Raw genomic sequence first — 15,968 nt, 5'->3', positions numbered from 1 at the left:
TTTTCTTCTCCAGAGTCTTCTGGGCCGATGCAGTGGCAGGGCTTTTTCCCATCCCCGGGGTGCCTTTTGCCTTTGTTGCTACCTCTGCAGCTGTATCACGGTTCAGGGTAAGGACCTTCATGGCCCCGCTCTCCTTCAATGCTGTCATGATGGAATTCATCGACTTCGTAGAGGCCATCGTCAACAGTTGAGCTGGAAGGCTGAGAGCTCTTAGTTTTGAAGGGTCCTCCCCAGACTTCTCCCTCGTCGATTTGTCTGCTGATGAACAAAGTTTGGACAGGGACAGGGACTTTCTCTTAGAAGATATAAGTATTTATGATGTTGATCTTCTACGAGTACATTACTTAATCCACCCTTCGTACAGAGTTTGAAGAGGCTCCTGGCCTCCTCCTTGGGCATGGACGAAAAGCGCAAAGTAGGCCTAAGGCCAGGCCTTCTCGAAACTTCGATGGATGATCCACGGCGGATGAAGATCTTCGCCGGCAGCTGATCCCGGCTTCTGGTAGCTGTCCTTTGGTCGAAAATTATGTAAAAATTGGTCAAAATGATTCAATGTTCTATGGAAAAACTTGAAAATGCACAGAAATTGCTCGGTGAGCAACGTGAGGACTCCCAAAACTGAAGCTTGCGGTAAAGATCTGAAGATGGCCACCAGGTGTGGAGGTTAGAGAGAGGGCTGTCATTGGATCGGGTCAGTATGACCCAGAGGACAGTGATTGGTTTAGAGGAGAAATACAGTTTTAAAGCTAAAGTGAAACTGTTTTTGCTTTTACCAAGGATTCCCAGTCTGACAACGGGGAATATTCATAAGCATGTGAATCCATGCCAGACTCCATGAGGAGAAAAGCTGAAGTTGGGCCATACAAGTGAACAGACAGGCTCAGAGTCAGTCATCCTGGTAGGGAACGAGGAGAATTAGGACCCTCCTTGGGACAAGCAGTATTTACTGCAAGCAGTCTGAAACACCTGGGGGCACATGAGGCTGAAGGGCAGGACTGTGAAATTGATGTGCTTTGGATGGATCAGCATAGAACACTAGGCATTGTGAAGATCCATGGACACTAACCAATACTGAAGGTCCAGGGACAGAAAGATATCAGCAAGGGTAGCACATTTGAAATTCTATTGGAGAAGTTAAATGTATAGTAGCCACAGATCAAGGCTGGGTGGTAGACCCGTGTTCTCCTGCGGCACCAAACAATGTGAATACATCCCCCCCTCTCTCTAAAGAGAACACCAGCTTCATACTGGATTTTTCCAGATGTTGAGCAATATCCTCCAGCAGGTCGTCTGTTCGTGAAACTATGTAGAAAGGGGATGCAAGTCCCAAGTGGGAGAGGTTGTGTTTTCCACTCTTGAAGGAAAAGGAGCTGCCCCCAAAAGTGGTATTGAAGGATGGAAGAGCAAATTAAGCCTTTTGGGGCTCGGATGGAGGAGGGAACAAAAGGTGGAAACGTCACCCTTGGGCATAGCGCATCCTTTATCTCAGTGAATATAAATGCCCCTGGTCCTGCCTGCCATGAAGCACTGTACCCCTACACCTCTGAGTGTCAGAGATCTGAGCCTCAACAGGGTGAAGCGCCTGGTGATCGAAGAGACGCTGTTGAACCCGTAGTGCAGTGGTATATTCTTCCTACCAATGTAACACTCAGTTGTATATAAAAACAGTCTGAGCGGTCAATTGGTTGAAAGATGTTTGAAGAATGAACAGGACCCTCTGGAACTCCTGATGACTGCAAGTTTCTTCCCGATAGCTGGGAATTCCACAAGACAGACTGAACACTCAGTGATTGTCAACAGGGTGAGGTACGGTACTTAATAGAGAAGGAACTAAATAAGACAAGGAAAGGCAAAGAACCAATAACGGAAAATGAGCAGGAAATAAGGACTCTTACTTGTATATCCGGGAGACGGGAAGCAACGATGAAGATAGGATGATGGTGATCTCCCAGGATCCAAGAAGAGAGAGCCCAGTCTCACGGAGTTGAAGGAATCCTCAGTCCGATGGCAAGACCTATTCCCGCCGGCACGCGTAACCTATTCCCGCCGGCACGAGTACGCCTAGGAAGAAGGAATCCAAACGTTCCGGGTCAGAATCAGGTAACCAGACAAGACAAAGTATGAGGCAAGAATCGAAGTCAAAAGGAAATCCGGGTCGTAGCAGGGGTTCGTAGCTGAAGTTCGAAGCAGAAGTACCGAGGGCAAGACAAGAGCAAAATCCGAAAAACAGGCCAGCGGTCGAGAAGAGACAAGATAAAAATAGCAAGCGCCACTGTAGAATTCAAAAGAAAACAATCAGAAGCACCGAAACAGCGGACTGGCCGGACTTAAGATTGCGTGACCACAACGCGGGAGTCACGTGACCGGGAAGTCGGAGCAACACGTGACTGCAGACGTAGCAGTGGCCATCGTCGCCATGGCAATCCCCAATGCCTTCGAAACAAGCCTTTAGAGGAATAGAAGCGCTTATTGCTGTCCCTAGCTATATTGACTACCGTAAGCCTGTCAGGTAAGCGGGAACGTGTAGCAGGAATTGGTGTTCTGACAGTATCCTCCCCCAAAGGTCCCCCGAGACCTTGAGATGCGAGAAACTGGGACAACAGCACGGGTGCATGGATGTTGGACTCAGGTTCCCAAGTGCGATCCTCCGGACCGTAACCCTTCCAGTCCACCAAAAACAAACGTACACCACGCGATATTTTAGTATCCAAAATAGCATTAACCTCATACTCCTCCACCCCTTGTACCAACAGGGGGGGGGGGACGGATAGGTAACCTCACCTGCTCAGAACATGGTTTGACCAAAGACACGTGGAAAACGGGATGTATTTTCCAAGTAGGAGGCAATTCCAATTTGACCACAAGGGGATTAATCACCTCCTTAACAATATAAGGACCCACAAAGCGAGGTAATAGGGTTTTACGACCTGGAATACTGAGATTCTTGGTAGACAGCCAAACACGCATACCTGTGGTATACTGCGGTGCCGGCTGGCGATGGCGATCGGCATACTTTTTAGCCTGTTCCTGCGCATGTATTAAGTCTTCCATAACGTTCCTACGCAACGATGTCAGATCTCTAAGGCAGGATTGGACAGCTGGACAATCCGAGGATATACACGAATCCAAGGGTGGAGAGCGTGGGTGTTGTCCATACATGGCATAGAAAGGAGAAACCCCCGTAGAAGAATGCGCAGAATTATTATAAGCGAACTCTGCCATAGGCAAAACGGAGAGCCAGGTTTCTTGGTGCTGTAGGATAAGACATCTCAAGTATTGTTCCATGGTGGCATTGAGTCGCTCGGTTTGGCCATCGGTTTGTGGATGGTAGGCCGTAGAATACCTCTCGTCAATACCCATGGACTGTGTAAGGTGTTTCCAAAAACGAGAGGTAAACTGAGAACCCCTGTCAGTTATTACGATCTCAGGAAGACCAAAGAAGCGGAAGACATTGCGTAAAAACAGGTCCGCCAGAGTAGTAGCGGACGGAAGACCCCGACAAGGCACAAAAAGGGCCAACTTAGTAAAACTGTCGATTACCACCCAAATAGTGTCAAAACCACCAATCAAGGGTAGTTCCACTACAAAGTCCATGGAAAGCATGGCCCAGGGTTTAGCAGGTACTGGCAGGGGTTGTAGAAGACCCATTGGTTTGGCCGGAACGGTTTTACATTGAGCGCAAACCGCGCAATTAGCGATGTATAGCACAATGTCTTTTGACATGAATGGCCACCAGCACCAGCGCTTGAGTAATTCCAATGTCTTACGATGACCAGGGTGTGCGGCCAACATGGAGTCATGACACCAAGACATAGCAATCCTGCGGGTATACGAGTTAGGTATATAGATTTTGCCTTGGACGTATGGCAAGGACTGAATAATATCCAGATTAAGATCCTCCAATTCAGGATGTTTTTCTGAGACCCAATGTTGAATGGCTGTCCTCAGGGATGGTTGCAAAGTGCATCCACACACGACCTGGTTGGGCAAGAGTAGTCGACCCTCCTGTGGCCGATGCACTGGGTCTTCAAATAGTCTTGACAGGGCATCTGCCTTGGAGTGCAAGGTCCCAGGACGGTAGGTCAATACAAAGTTGTACATTGAGAAGAACTCATGCCAACGTGCATGACGCGCTGTCGTGCATTTCAATGATTGAAGGGCCAGTAGGTTTCTGTGATCAGTAAACACTTGAATCGGAGTCTCTGCTCCCAAGAGATGATGTCTCCAAACTGTAAAAGCCTCCCGGACAGATAGCAGCTCACGTTCGGTGATGGTGTAGTTTACCTCATACGGAGTAAGCTTGCGTGAATGATACGCGACAGGATGGAGGATCTCCGTGTCAGGACAAAACTGGGAGAGAACTGCCCCTACTGCCACGTCAGAAGCATCGGCCTCTACAACAAACGGTTGTTTGACATTGGGATGTTGAAGCACCGGAGCTGAAGTAAAGGCTTCCTTAAGAGTCTCAAACGCATTCTGTGCTTCAGGATTCCACTGAAACGGATGCTTATTGCTTGTTAAAGCAGTAAGTGGAGCCACAATGCTAGAGAAGTGCCTGATGAACCGCCGATAAAAGTTTGCGAACCCCAAAAAAGACTGCAAAGCTTTTAGTGTACCTGGGACGGGCCATTCCAATACAGCCTTGACCTTGGTTTGGCTCATCTGAACACCCAGGTTAGTAATGTCATAGCCCAGGAATTCAACTGAAGTAGTATGAAAAATGCACTTCTCTAGTTTTGCGTATAGTTTATTCTTCCGCAGACGTTGTAGTACTTCAGTAACATGTTGAAGGTGTAGTTCAAGAGAAGGGGAATAAATCAAGATATCGTCTAAGTAGACGATCACAAATCGATCAATCATGTCCTGAAAAACATCATTAATGAAATGTTGAAATGTGGCAGGGGCATTACATAGCCCAAACGGCATGACCAAATATTCAAAAAGGCCGTGTCTGGTTTTGAATGCTGTCTTCCATTCGTCCCCCTTTCTTATCCTTACTAGATTATAGGCACCCCTGAGGTCCAATTTGGTGTATATCACTGAAGAGCCTAGCTGATCCAAAAGTACTGAAATCAGTGGTATGGGATATTGATTCCGTATTGTGACTGCATTCAATTCCCGATAATCTATACATGGTCTCAGGTCCCCCTCTTTTTTCGGGACAAAGAACAGGGGAGATGCAGCAGGAGAACGGGAGTGGCGAATAAAACCCGAAGCCAAAGCCTTGTCCAGATACTCCTTTAAAACTGCATCTTCCTTTAAAGTAAGAGAGTAGATCCTCCCAGAGGGGATCCTAGCTCCCTCCTTAAGGTCTATGGGACAGTCATAAATACGATGAGGCGGTAATTTTTCTGCCTCACCTTTGTCGAAGACATCTGCGAAAGACTTGTATTCCGGGGGTAAAACAGTCTTGACAACGCCACCTATCATTGAAACAGATTCCAATAAGGCTTGACATGGGTTGTTCTTCACTTGAGTCGTTGGGCCACAATGTCTTGAACAATACGTTGAGGAAAACGAGACAGACCCAGCAACCCAATCTACCAAGGGATTATGGAGCCGAAGCCAAGGTAGACCCAGAATAAGTCGGAATTGAGGTGCAGTAATGACATCGAATGAAATGACTTCGCTATGACAACCATCTATGAGCAAATCCAGGGGAACTGTCGACTCCGTTACCAACCCTGAGAGTAGTGTGGTACCATCAACTGCGTTGACCACCTCGGGTTGTTCCTTTGGTACCAGGGGAATGTTCCAGTCTTTCACATACTGGAGATAAACATAATTTCCAGTAGCCCCTGAATCCAAAACCGCTTCAGAGGACCAGGTTTCGCCGTCCGGAGAAGCAACAACTAACTTAATAGTGAAAGAAACCGAGAATTTGGAGCCCGGAAGATCAATGCTCGACATAGGGGCTCCCTCTATTGTCGGGCTTTGGAGTTTCCCGACTTCGCCGGTTTCTTGGGACATTGATTCAAAAAATGACCAGAAGAACCACAATAAAAACATAACTTGTTCCTTTTACGCTTCTCTCTTTCTTCGCTAGATAATGGTCCTCTTATCGCCCCTATTTGCATGGGTTCCCCATTGCCCGAAGCCGAACTTGTCAGACTAACAGGGACCGGAGGCAAAATCCTCTTTTCCCCCTTCCTTTCCGCTTTACGGGCATTGATCTGAAGAACTAGATCCAAAAAGTCAGGAAAGGAGACGGGGACCACAGGTACCGTAGCAATGACATCCTTGAGGGAATCCGACAAACCCTTATAAAATAAGGCTGCCTTCTTCTCGTCCGGCCAGTTGGTTTCAGCAACCAATTGGTTAAACTTAGCCAGATAAGTCAATAGAGTAGAATCGCCCTGCTGCAGATTCAATAACTCCAAGTCAGTTGCCTGAGATTTGTATCGAGTGTCAAAAACTCTGGTAAGCGCCTCTATGAGAGCGTCACAGTCAAATAACATATGACTGCCTTGCTCCAAGAGAGGATTCGCCCAGACGGCAGCAGTACCCCCTAGGTTAGACAATATAAAAGCGGCCTTAGTAGTTGCATCGGGAAATGATGCTGGTCTACAAAGAAAATGCAGTCTGCATTGATTGATGAACGTTCTAAAGGTTTTTGGATCGCCCAAGAAACGTTCAGGAGGAGCCAACGGGAATTGTGTCATAACTACCGGTACCGGGTCTGCCCTGGCCTGAGCACTAGCCGTACCAGACCCGGAAGCCACTGCGACTGATGGAGGTTCAATGGCACTAGCCCTCAATCCCGCTTGAATATCATCAATACGGCGATGAGTAACATCATGGGCAGTTTGCATGTCAGCACGTAAATCAGCCACTAACTGAACCAAGGTAGCCAAAGGATCATTGGCTGTGTCCATTTTTAGGCTTCTGATTCTGTCAGAGATCTGAGCCTCAACAGGGTGAAGCGCCTGGTGATCGAAGAGACGCTGTTGAACCCGTAGTGCAGTGGTATATTCTTCCTACCAATGTAACACTCAGTTGTATATAAAAACAGTCTGAGCGGTCAATTGGTTGAAAGATGTTTGAAGAATGAACAGGACCCTCTGGAACTCCTGATGACTGCAAGTTTCTTCCCGATAGCTGGGAATTCCACAAGACAGACTGAACACTCAGTGATTGTCAACAGGGTGAGGTACGGTACTTAATAGAGAAGGAACTAAATAAGACAAGGAAAGGCAAAGAACCAATAACGGAAAATGAGCAGGAAATAAGGACTCTTACTTGTATATCCGGGAGACGGGAAGCAACGATGAAGATAGGATGATGGTGATCTCCCAGGATCCAAGAAGAGAGAGCCCAGTCTCACGGAGTTGAAGGAATCCTCAGTCCGATGCAAGACCTATTCCCGCCGGCACGCGTAACCTATTCCCGCCGGCACGAGTACGCCTAGGAAGAAGGAATCCAAACGTTCCGGGTCAGAATCAGGTAACCAGACAAGACAAAGTATGAGGCAAGAATCGAAGTCAAAAGGAAATCCGGGTCGTAGCAGGGGTTCGTAGCTGAAGTTCGAAGCAGAAGTACCGAGGGCAAGACAAGAGCAAAATCCGAAAAACAGGCCAGCGGTCGAGAAGAGACAAGATCAAAATAGCAAGCGCCACTGTAGAATTCAAAAGAAAACAATCAGAAGCACCGAAACAGCGGACTGGCCGGACTTAAGATTGCGTGACCACAACGCGGGAGTCACGTGACCGGGAAGTCGGAGCAACACGTGACTGCAGACGTAGCAGTGGCCATCGTCGCCATGGCAATCTCCAATGCCTTCGAAACAAGCCTTTAGAGGAATAGAAGCGCTTATTGCTGTCCCTAGCTATATTGACTACCGTAAGCCTGTCAGGTAAGCGGGAACGTGTAGCAGGAATTGGTGTTCTGACACTGAGCAAAAGTGGGAAAGAAGCCTTAAAATTCGTTGTTGAGTCAATCAAATCGGTCCCAACAAAGGGCATTATAAAATGTTTGGCTTAGACATCAGGTGTGTGAACAATGGCACCCAATCCCATTCAGTATGCCATGCAGAGTCCATGCCTCCTGCAAACTTTGCAATCTTATTGTTAAAACCAATTCATTAACAGAACTTTGTATCCTTGAGGTGCATGAGTACCTTGCAAGTGTGCACAAGGCATTAATCGTGCACACTGTAAAACTGCAGGAGTAAAGATATTTCTCCACAGAGAGTCTAGTTTCTTGCTCTTTCTACACGAGGCAAAACAGAAGCCCGAAAAATCATACTCTGGAGAGAAGGATGCATAATAAAAGAACAGGGTCGTAGGTGTGAACCTGTGTTTACCCAAACAGTCCTTATGAATGGCCAGAGCAGGTTCCTCCCACACTGAAAGCACAGGTTCTGAAGTGGCAAAGAAAAAGGGAAAGAGGGCTTCCTTGGTGGGACATGTACCAACATATCTTTTGGGCCTGTTTTTGGCATAGTGCAGAGGAAGTAAGCCCAAAGCTTTCCACAACTCTGGCAATTGTGTTTTTTAAATGCATATTAGCTTAAGCAGATCCATATGGAGCAACTTTCATAAACTCAAGCTCTTGGGAAGTATCACTGCTGCTAGAATCTGGACGGTCGGTGGTAACGTTTATTAGCCCCACATCTTCTTAAAATTCTTCAGGGAAATCCCTTAACTCCCTCCTACATTGAATGCAGGGAATAGGTGGACTGGACCCCACACATTATTAAAGATCTGACCAAACATTTTCATGCACTGGCTGTTGAAGCCAGGAGGGCATCTCTAGCTAACAGGAGAAGATCTGGTGCAGAGCAGCACTGAATGCGAGGCACAGTGTTCCAGGCCTAGTATGACAGAAGATGGATTCAAGCGGTTCAGATGAGGAGAGTAAAGAGTTCCGCCACTGGTATTTAGCAAACATGACCTAAATCTTTCTGTATAAACTCTTTCCACTGTTTCGGTGTAGACGAGGCAGCAGTGAAAATGACATGAACCAACTGTGGTGGCGATTCTTCCGATTCTGGATGTTGACAGTTTGGCAATACCTACGAAGAAGAGTGGTGCTTGGTGGAAGCCAAGCTGGGGGAACAAGAACCTGTGTGCTTCTTGTTATTCTTCGTAGCTACTCAGCAGAGTTCCAGGTATTCTCTGGTTGTCTGGTGTTGGAAGGCTCCAATACATCGATGCGTTTAGTCAAGCTTTTACCGACTGTGACAACATATACCTTACTAAGCTACAGGTGCTTCAATTGACTGGAAATGCATTATTTGGTGGTGTGATCCTGGGTCATACACCAAAAACAGTGCTGGTGTGGATCCAGCACAGCCAATAGTATTTAACAGTCTTTTCATAGTCTGAACCAGGAGGTCTGCGGATGAGGCATGACTCAGTCACAAAAAGAAAAGGCATTCCAATAAGCAGCGTTTGGAGCATGCAGAAAAAAGAAAATGGAGTCATGCGGCACAATGTCCACATTGTCACATCCAAGTCAAGGTCGAAAACAACGCTGTGAGAGGCTGCGGGGAGCCCTCTGGTGCCAGGTTATCACCAGCGCTAAAAATTTAGCAAATGCATTTCGCACAAGGGTTGCTGCAAGGGAAATACAGAATGGAGCCAATATGTTTTGTCCTAATCAGTATTATCTGTATAATTAGTATTATGTTTGCACTAGGACAAAAATGAATCAGGCTGTTTTTTGCACTATGGTTGCAGTAGAACATAAAAAGGGCATGTTCCCTACATTTCGTTATATGTTATGCAGCAAGCATAGCAAAGAGAAACACCGGCTTCATTTCTGCACAAGTGAGTAGATAATACGTATTGAGGCAAAACCTGTTGGCTGCGTTTCCGATTATGAAAACAGCTACATTAATTTGCTTCATTTTTTCACAAGGGTGAAGATTTGAGAATAAGATCCCTGTTGGCTAAAACACCTTTCTGAAGTCAGTCTTGCATCTTGGGGATATTTCTAAGATGAGGAATCTGTGGGAAGAAGGAACCCATTAACATGACAAAATGATTTTGCACCTCAGCCTGTAGCTTAGAAGAAATTTAAGGTTTATTATTAGTCATTTTATTGTGGCTATTTACAGAGCATGAATCCAGCATCAGGAGGCAAAGGGGGGCTTTTCATCAGTAAAGGTTACAGGCAGGGAGACCGTGTTAATATAGACCTTGTGTTAGGCATAGCAGAGGGCTGGGAATTTACAACAAGCAGAAGCAACCTGTGGCTGGTGAAACACTCTTCTGGAGATGGAGACATCTTGTTTACTTCAGTGGCCCCAAACGCCATGGAATGCTCCAGGAAACATGTGATAACTACGCCTGCAGGAAGCTCCTTCGAAAAAGCTTTCTGTTATGTCCAATGGGTATTCTGGACCATTGCAAAAAGGACTTCTGGCCTGTCCATGTCCACAAAAGGCTGGTGCATGTCACGTACATGGAAGCCCACAGGAGCCATCACAATGAGCCAGAGTGCTATCGAATGATTGGCTGCAGACAAAAGCCAGTAGTTCCCAGAAGTAAACTCACAGAGAATCTGGAGGTCAGTGTGAAAACCATGTAAACAAAGACAGGCACACAGTCCGTCATGGGCGAAAGACCATTTGCCTGAATAAAGACCCGTAGCTGTACTAAGAACAGAAATGATACCCAGAAATGGAGACTAGAGAGCACATTCTAAACCCCATCCAGGTAGAAAGGAAGGTCCCTTTTAGGAGATCCCGAACAAAAGGAGTGAGGATTGTTACAAAGAAAGCCTAAAGCAGAAGTGCTCTCTGCCCTACAGACAGAAACTCAAGTGTCATGCCACTTTAACCTAGGTGTCACAAGCTGCCACAAAGACAGAGATGGGGACCGATTCTCTGCTGGTGTGGAAGAAGAGGAAGACCCTTATCCGGAACTGTCCAGAAGAACACCGGACTCAGAGTGTAAGTCCATTTAGGTCTATCACGAGTGGTCTGTCGCAATATCCTTGAGTCTTCAACTAAACGGTACTCACTGAAACCTTAGTGCCCTAGGGTGACCATCTCCATCATCAACAACTGCGTTTGGGATGACAAGTTCTGCTCGTGAGCTCTCTGCCTGGGAGTCCCGTGACATTGCCTGAAGATTCCAAGCTACCCCTCAAAAGAGAAACAACACTGCACGGTGAAAAATGTGCCATCAATTAGACGACACCAGAAGTCAGAAACAGGCATAATTCTACTTCTACAGCTGAAACCCACCACTGAGATTCAGAACTGCTTGACATAGAAAGAGGCCGCCAGCTCAAGAAGCGACCCCAGAGTGCAGAGAAGTCGCCAAGTGCAGATAGAAATACTGAAGCCTGCATAGCAACGGTGTGAAGGCTAAGAATCATCCCAGGCAAACTGGAGAATCCAAGACTGTGGAAGTTTCCAGTCTGAGGCTGAGCAGACGCAAAGCTCCCAGAATGGAGATGAGAAACAAGATAATGGAGAGAGATGCATGCTAGAGGCCAAAGACTGCTACAGTCTGAGTGCGAGACTACTTCCCTTAGTTCCCAGAGAAACTAACTTTTGATGTCTGGATCGGGTGTTCCTTGTGGAAATATTTCAAATACTGTTAGCAAAAACATGCTGCCCCTCTTACATAGTATATTGCATTTCCATCTGTTTCCTGCTGTGTCGCAGAGTAAAGCTGCGTCACACTTTGTTCACTTACTTGTTCATTTGCTTGGTAACACACACTTCACAAGTCCAGTGTCCCTCATCTGCAGGGTTCCAATCCATACTGGCCCTTCACGTGAGATAACCGATTGCTATGGGGAGAAAAGGGAGGTTCAGCGTGTTGGGAGGATAACGCAGGGGAGCGAGGAGTACCTTTAAAGATCTTGACTACATTTTTCTTTGGGTCCTTCGACCAAATTAAATGTTTGCATTCACTGCCTCATTTAAGTATTTTTGGACCATGCACTTACTTTGTCAATGCTCACAAATGTATATAAAGTTATAAACCACATATTCTCGATATATCCTACAAATATGTTTAGGGGGTTTCTCTTCCTGCCCTATCTGGAGTTTCTGGAGGCATACCATGTGGCGTGCTCAAAGAGGTCTGGCGGTATAGCTTTTGAGGATGATGGTGGCTCATCCGTGCTACAAACGGTGTGAGTAGTAGCTGGGACACCTTCCCTCTCCCATCCTGGAGCATAGGCCAAGGAAAAAGCTTCACTCGTCACCGTCATAGGACCACTACATTGGCAGTATGAGGTGCTACATTAGAAAGTCTAGAATTTGACCGCTTTTATGCACGATTAGGAGATATGTAAATGTTCTCACTCAATCACACTCATCCACAACAAGATACATCTTTGATTAGCAGTCAAGAGACACCAATCAAAATCATACTCCACAATTTTGCCAGACCAGGTGAAACAAAATATAAATTAAAAAAATGGTATACTATGTGTCTGGCTGCCCAGTCAACAGCTACTGATTTTAAATGGTGTATCTTGTTTGCACATAAAGAGAATGGTTTCTGGTTCTCAGGCATGTCAACGAAGTATCTTAAAATGTCATACTGGAGTGAATACTGTACTCCTAAACCCCAGACCCTTTGCTTCAATATAATGGAATATCTAGAGAGTCACATGCAGGCGATTGGAGCATGTGCAGCAGAGCTTTCACAGAATTAACATGTGCCACTTTAAGGGGTAGGCACCAGTGATTGCATGCACAGGCCATTCCTGCCCCGACATGCGCTTGTCGGGTACCCCACCGCAGTCCTCAGATTATTATTGAACAATGAGATGACCTGTTATTTCATGTAAAGGCAAGAGTAGAAGGGTTACATAGGGGGAAGGGGACTAGGACTATGTGTGCCACTACTATGAGTAACTTACAACTGTGTTCAGTCCCATTTGGTCCATAGTACAGGAGACACCCCCAGCAATAGTGTGATGGGAGGATGAAGGGGAAACTCACCCCTTGAAAAAGGAACATTTCAGCCAGAATGGTTGTGGCGAACTGCTTGACCATGCTCGGCATCAGCCCTGGAACTGCATGTCCATGGATGTAAAGAAGACCACAAAACAGTCTTAAAAATAACTTCCCTTGGAAAATGGCACTGGAAGGCAACTGAAGGCTTCTTGTCTTGACGATCATGAACACTAAATCCCTTTGGGTGAGGACGAGCCTAACAGAGTAGCACTGTAGGATACATGAAACAATCCATCTACAGAGCGATGCTTTAGAAGCCCTAACAGCAAGAGAAATACATCAAAAGGTACAAGGAGTGCAGAAGACTTTCTGAAAATCTCTGTCCGAGATGGGTAAATCTTAAGAGCCTTGCACGTGTCAACAGCAAGGAGAATAGTTTCAACAGGGGCGCCAGTTGAAGTTTGGAGGGGGCGGAAATCTTGCTCCCTTGCCAAAAGGGCATCTGTGCTCACCTGTCGGATCTGTAGAGTGGCACTGGTGTAGAATTCTGTCCTTCATGGCCTCTAGGAATGTATATTCTTTGTTGAGAGGACTGGCGGTGGACTTCAAAGGGATTGGTCTAGGTCAGCACAGCTGCTTCCACATAAGACTGAGCGAAAGAGTGGGAGGACAGACCGCTTTTCTTCATGCACTGGCTAGCCTTGGCCCTCGACCATGCCTTTTCTCTGAAGGGCAGAGTGAGGCTTCTGCAATATTTCCGGAGTTATGGAGAGGCCGTTAGGCTGGATGAGTATATACCAGTCTTATCTGCTTCCCTGGCAGCCAGTACTGAGTCAAAAACACCACATTACCAACGTGGTTAAGAGAAAGTCAGAGTCTTGAACATTCCACGAACCAATGAGGACGCGGAGGACCAGGACAAATACTGCTCGCCTGCTTCAAGCAGATCATCAGCAGATCATTCAATTCAGCACCTTGGCCCTACACTGCTTCATCGCCTTTAGTGACAGCATCGGATGGGAAGTGCATTGCAGGAGAGCAATGACCCAACCACGAGTCATGTACAGGGGGCGAGACATCAAAATGGCAATTTAAATAGGCTGGGCTTAAAGTTGAACCAGTTTACCAATCTATGTATTTAACCAATCAGAAGGGCTAAAAGGAAGCCAACAGGGCATAACCAATACAAAGCTACCTTATGGAGATGGGACCAAAATAGAAATAAATAACGTTGAGAACCCAGAGCAAGTGTTGCAGTTACCAGGAACCAGCAGATACAGAAGGAGACCCAGAGGAGCAAGCGAGCTCAGAGGAAAAGAAGAGGTGAGAGCAATAAACTGACAATGACCCAAGAAGACCGGTCAGAAAGGACAAAAGAACAGTAAACAGCAGAACACCCGAAGGACCTTGCCTGGACGGGAACACAACCAAGGGTGAGAATATCTAGTGTTGGCTGCGTAAAGGTCACTCTATTCCGAAGAGAATAGTGGCCATGGCACAGCAAGCAAGGTGCTATATCCTGGTGATGCATAGTGAGCTGGGCACTACTGTGTATTCCGGTGGCTGCCAAGCAGAATGAGGTTGGCACTATAGCCCTGTGGGTGAGCCAGACGATATATCCTGGGGGTGCAAATAGAGTGCTAGCCACCATAATCTTGAGACAGTGCTTAGGGTACCAAGAAGTGCGTTTGGTGTTATATTGCAGAAGCGGTTTAGAAGGTCAGAGGTATACTGGACATTAGCACTTGGGGACAAGACTGAAAAATAAGGAAGAGAGACCAGTATCCCTACCAGATATGGAAAACATTGATGTATTAACACTTTCCTGCATCTTTTGCTTAGATTGTTCAGAAACCCTTTTTGAAACTTATGCCGTGTGTCCCAATGGCCCAGACAGTTTGGAATCTCTGCCCCTCTCTTGGAAACAACGGGATAATAACACCAACAGGAGGCCTTTCTTACACACATTTGATAGATTTAGTGGAATGGTTGGTTGATGAGGACTATACAAGTCATGTAAAGATTTTATTCCTAAACTCTGGCAACAACACCAGGCTAAGGGTAGGCAACACATGCTCAAATAAATTGTGTATACAGAGGGAAATCACTGAGATGATTGTAGTGCCCAGACTGGTGCATACAGAACAGGATGAAAAAAGGCTTTGGCTCCACTTCCTCCCCACCAATCGAGTGACATGTACTTGGCGCCAGGAAGGCTGAAAGCCAGGGGAACCTTCTACCAGAATTCACTGCAGGCCAATGAAATGATCAGAATCCACAAAGTGCCCTTGAGGATGTGACCACAGTGGGGAAAAGTCCCTTATTTGTTGAAGACCTGGTTGGCAAAGTAGGACTCAGGCAAAGAAGATGGGAAATTAAGGTACCGAATATTATGAGGGCCTTTCAATGTCCCGTTACTGACCTTGCTCATTCACATCTGACTGCAGCACATGTTGGATTGGCCGAGAAAGAGGACCATATCCTCAATCGATTTTTCAGGCCCGGAATATAAGGCTATCTAAATTAGTACTGTGCAACCTGGGCCCTCCACCCAAAGGTATCTGATGCCAATGTACCATTTGGACTTCATGGGACCAATAGTCTCTTCGAGAATCGGAAACTATAATATGCTAGGGATATTCGATTATGCCAACCACAACCTGTCTGCCTTTCTGCTTAGAGCCAACACCACTTGGAGGATTCGAGGGCTCAAAATTGCTGGGACCTCAGAGCTATTAGCAGGAGCTTGCAGCCTAGCTCAGCCTGGGTAGCTTGAAAAAAAAACAGCTACCAGGAGCTACTTTTTACTTCCCTAGCAAACATACCTACAAGACATGAACTGTGTGTTTGAGAATGCACATCTACAACCATTAGGGCACACCTACAAGACATTTCAAGCACAATTAGTTATAATGGAAACAGATTCAATGCTTGCAGCTCACGTGGAATTTAGATTTCTGCATTCTATGTATTCGCTCCTTGTTCCGCACAGAGAGCACCTGGTAACTTGTGTATGCCCGATTCACAGGAGCAACATTTAGCTCATGCTCAACTCATCTTAATTCTGATCCCTGTATCCTAAAGTATCTACTACCTTATT

General features: G+C 46.3%; 1 protein-coding gene across 2 annotated transcripts in view; it reads right to left on the bottom strand.

The window, feature by feature from the left end:
• The window catches only part of DMAP1 (DNA methyltransferase 1 associated protein 1), a 674,969-nt gene that overhangs the window by 111,172 nt on the left and 547,829 nt on the right, over positions 1 to 15,968 (bottom strand). Inside the window, exon 11 of one of the 2 annotated variants that reach the window (XM_069642317.1) lies at positions 11,652 to 11,748. The exons of the other annotated variant lie outside the window; for it this stretch is intronic. Within the exon in view, the coding sequence (XP_069498418.1) occupies positions 11,656 to 11,748 (93 nt within the window). The 3' untranslated portion in view covers positions 11,652 to 11,655. The remainder of the gene's footprint in view (positions 1 to 11,651; positions 11,749 to 15,968) is intronic. 2 annotated transcript variants of the gene reach the window in all.

This window comes from Ambystoma mexicanum, chromosome 1q (assembly GCF_040938575.1).
Source record: "Ambystoma mexicanum isolate Mex_15411 chromosome 1q, UKY_AmexF1_1, whole genome shotgun sequence".
Classification (NCBI taxonomy): domain Eukaryota; kingdom Metazoa; phylum Chordata; class Amphibia; order Caudata; family Ambystomatidae; genus Ambystoma; species Ambystoma mexicanum.
This window is presented reverse-complemented; position numbering and strand designations above follow the sequence as displayed.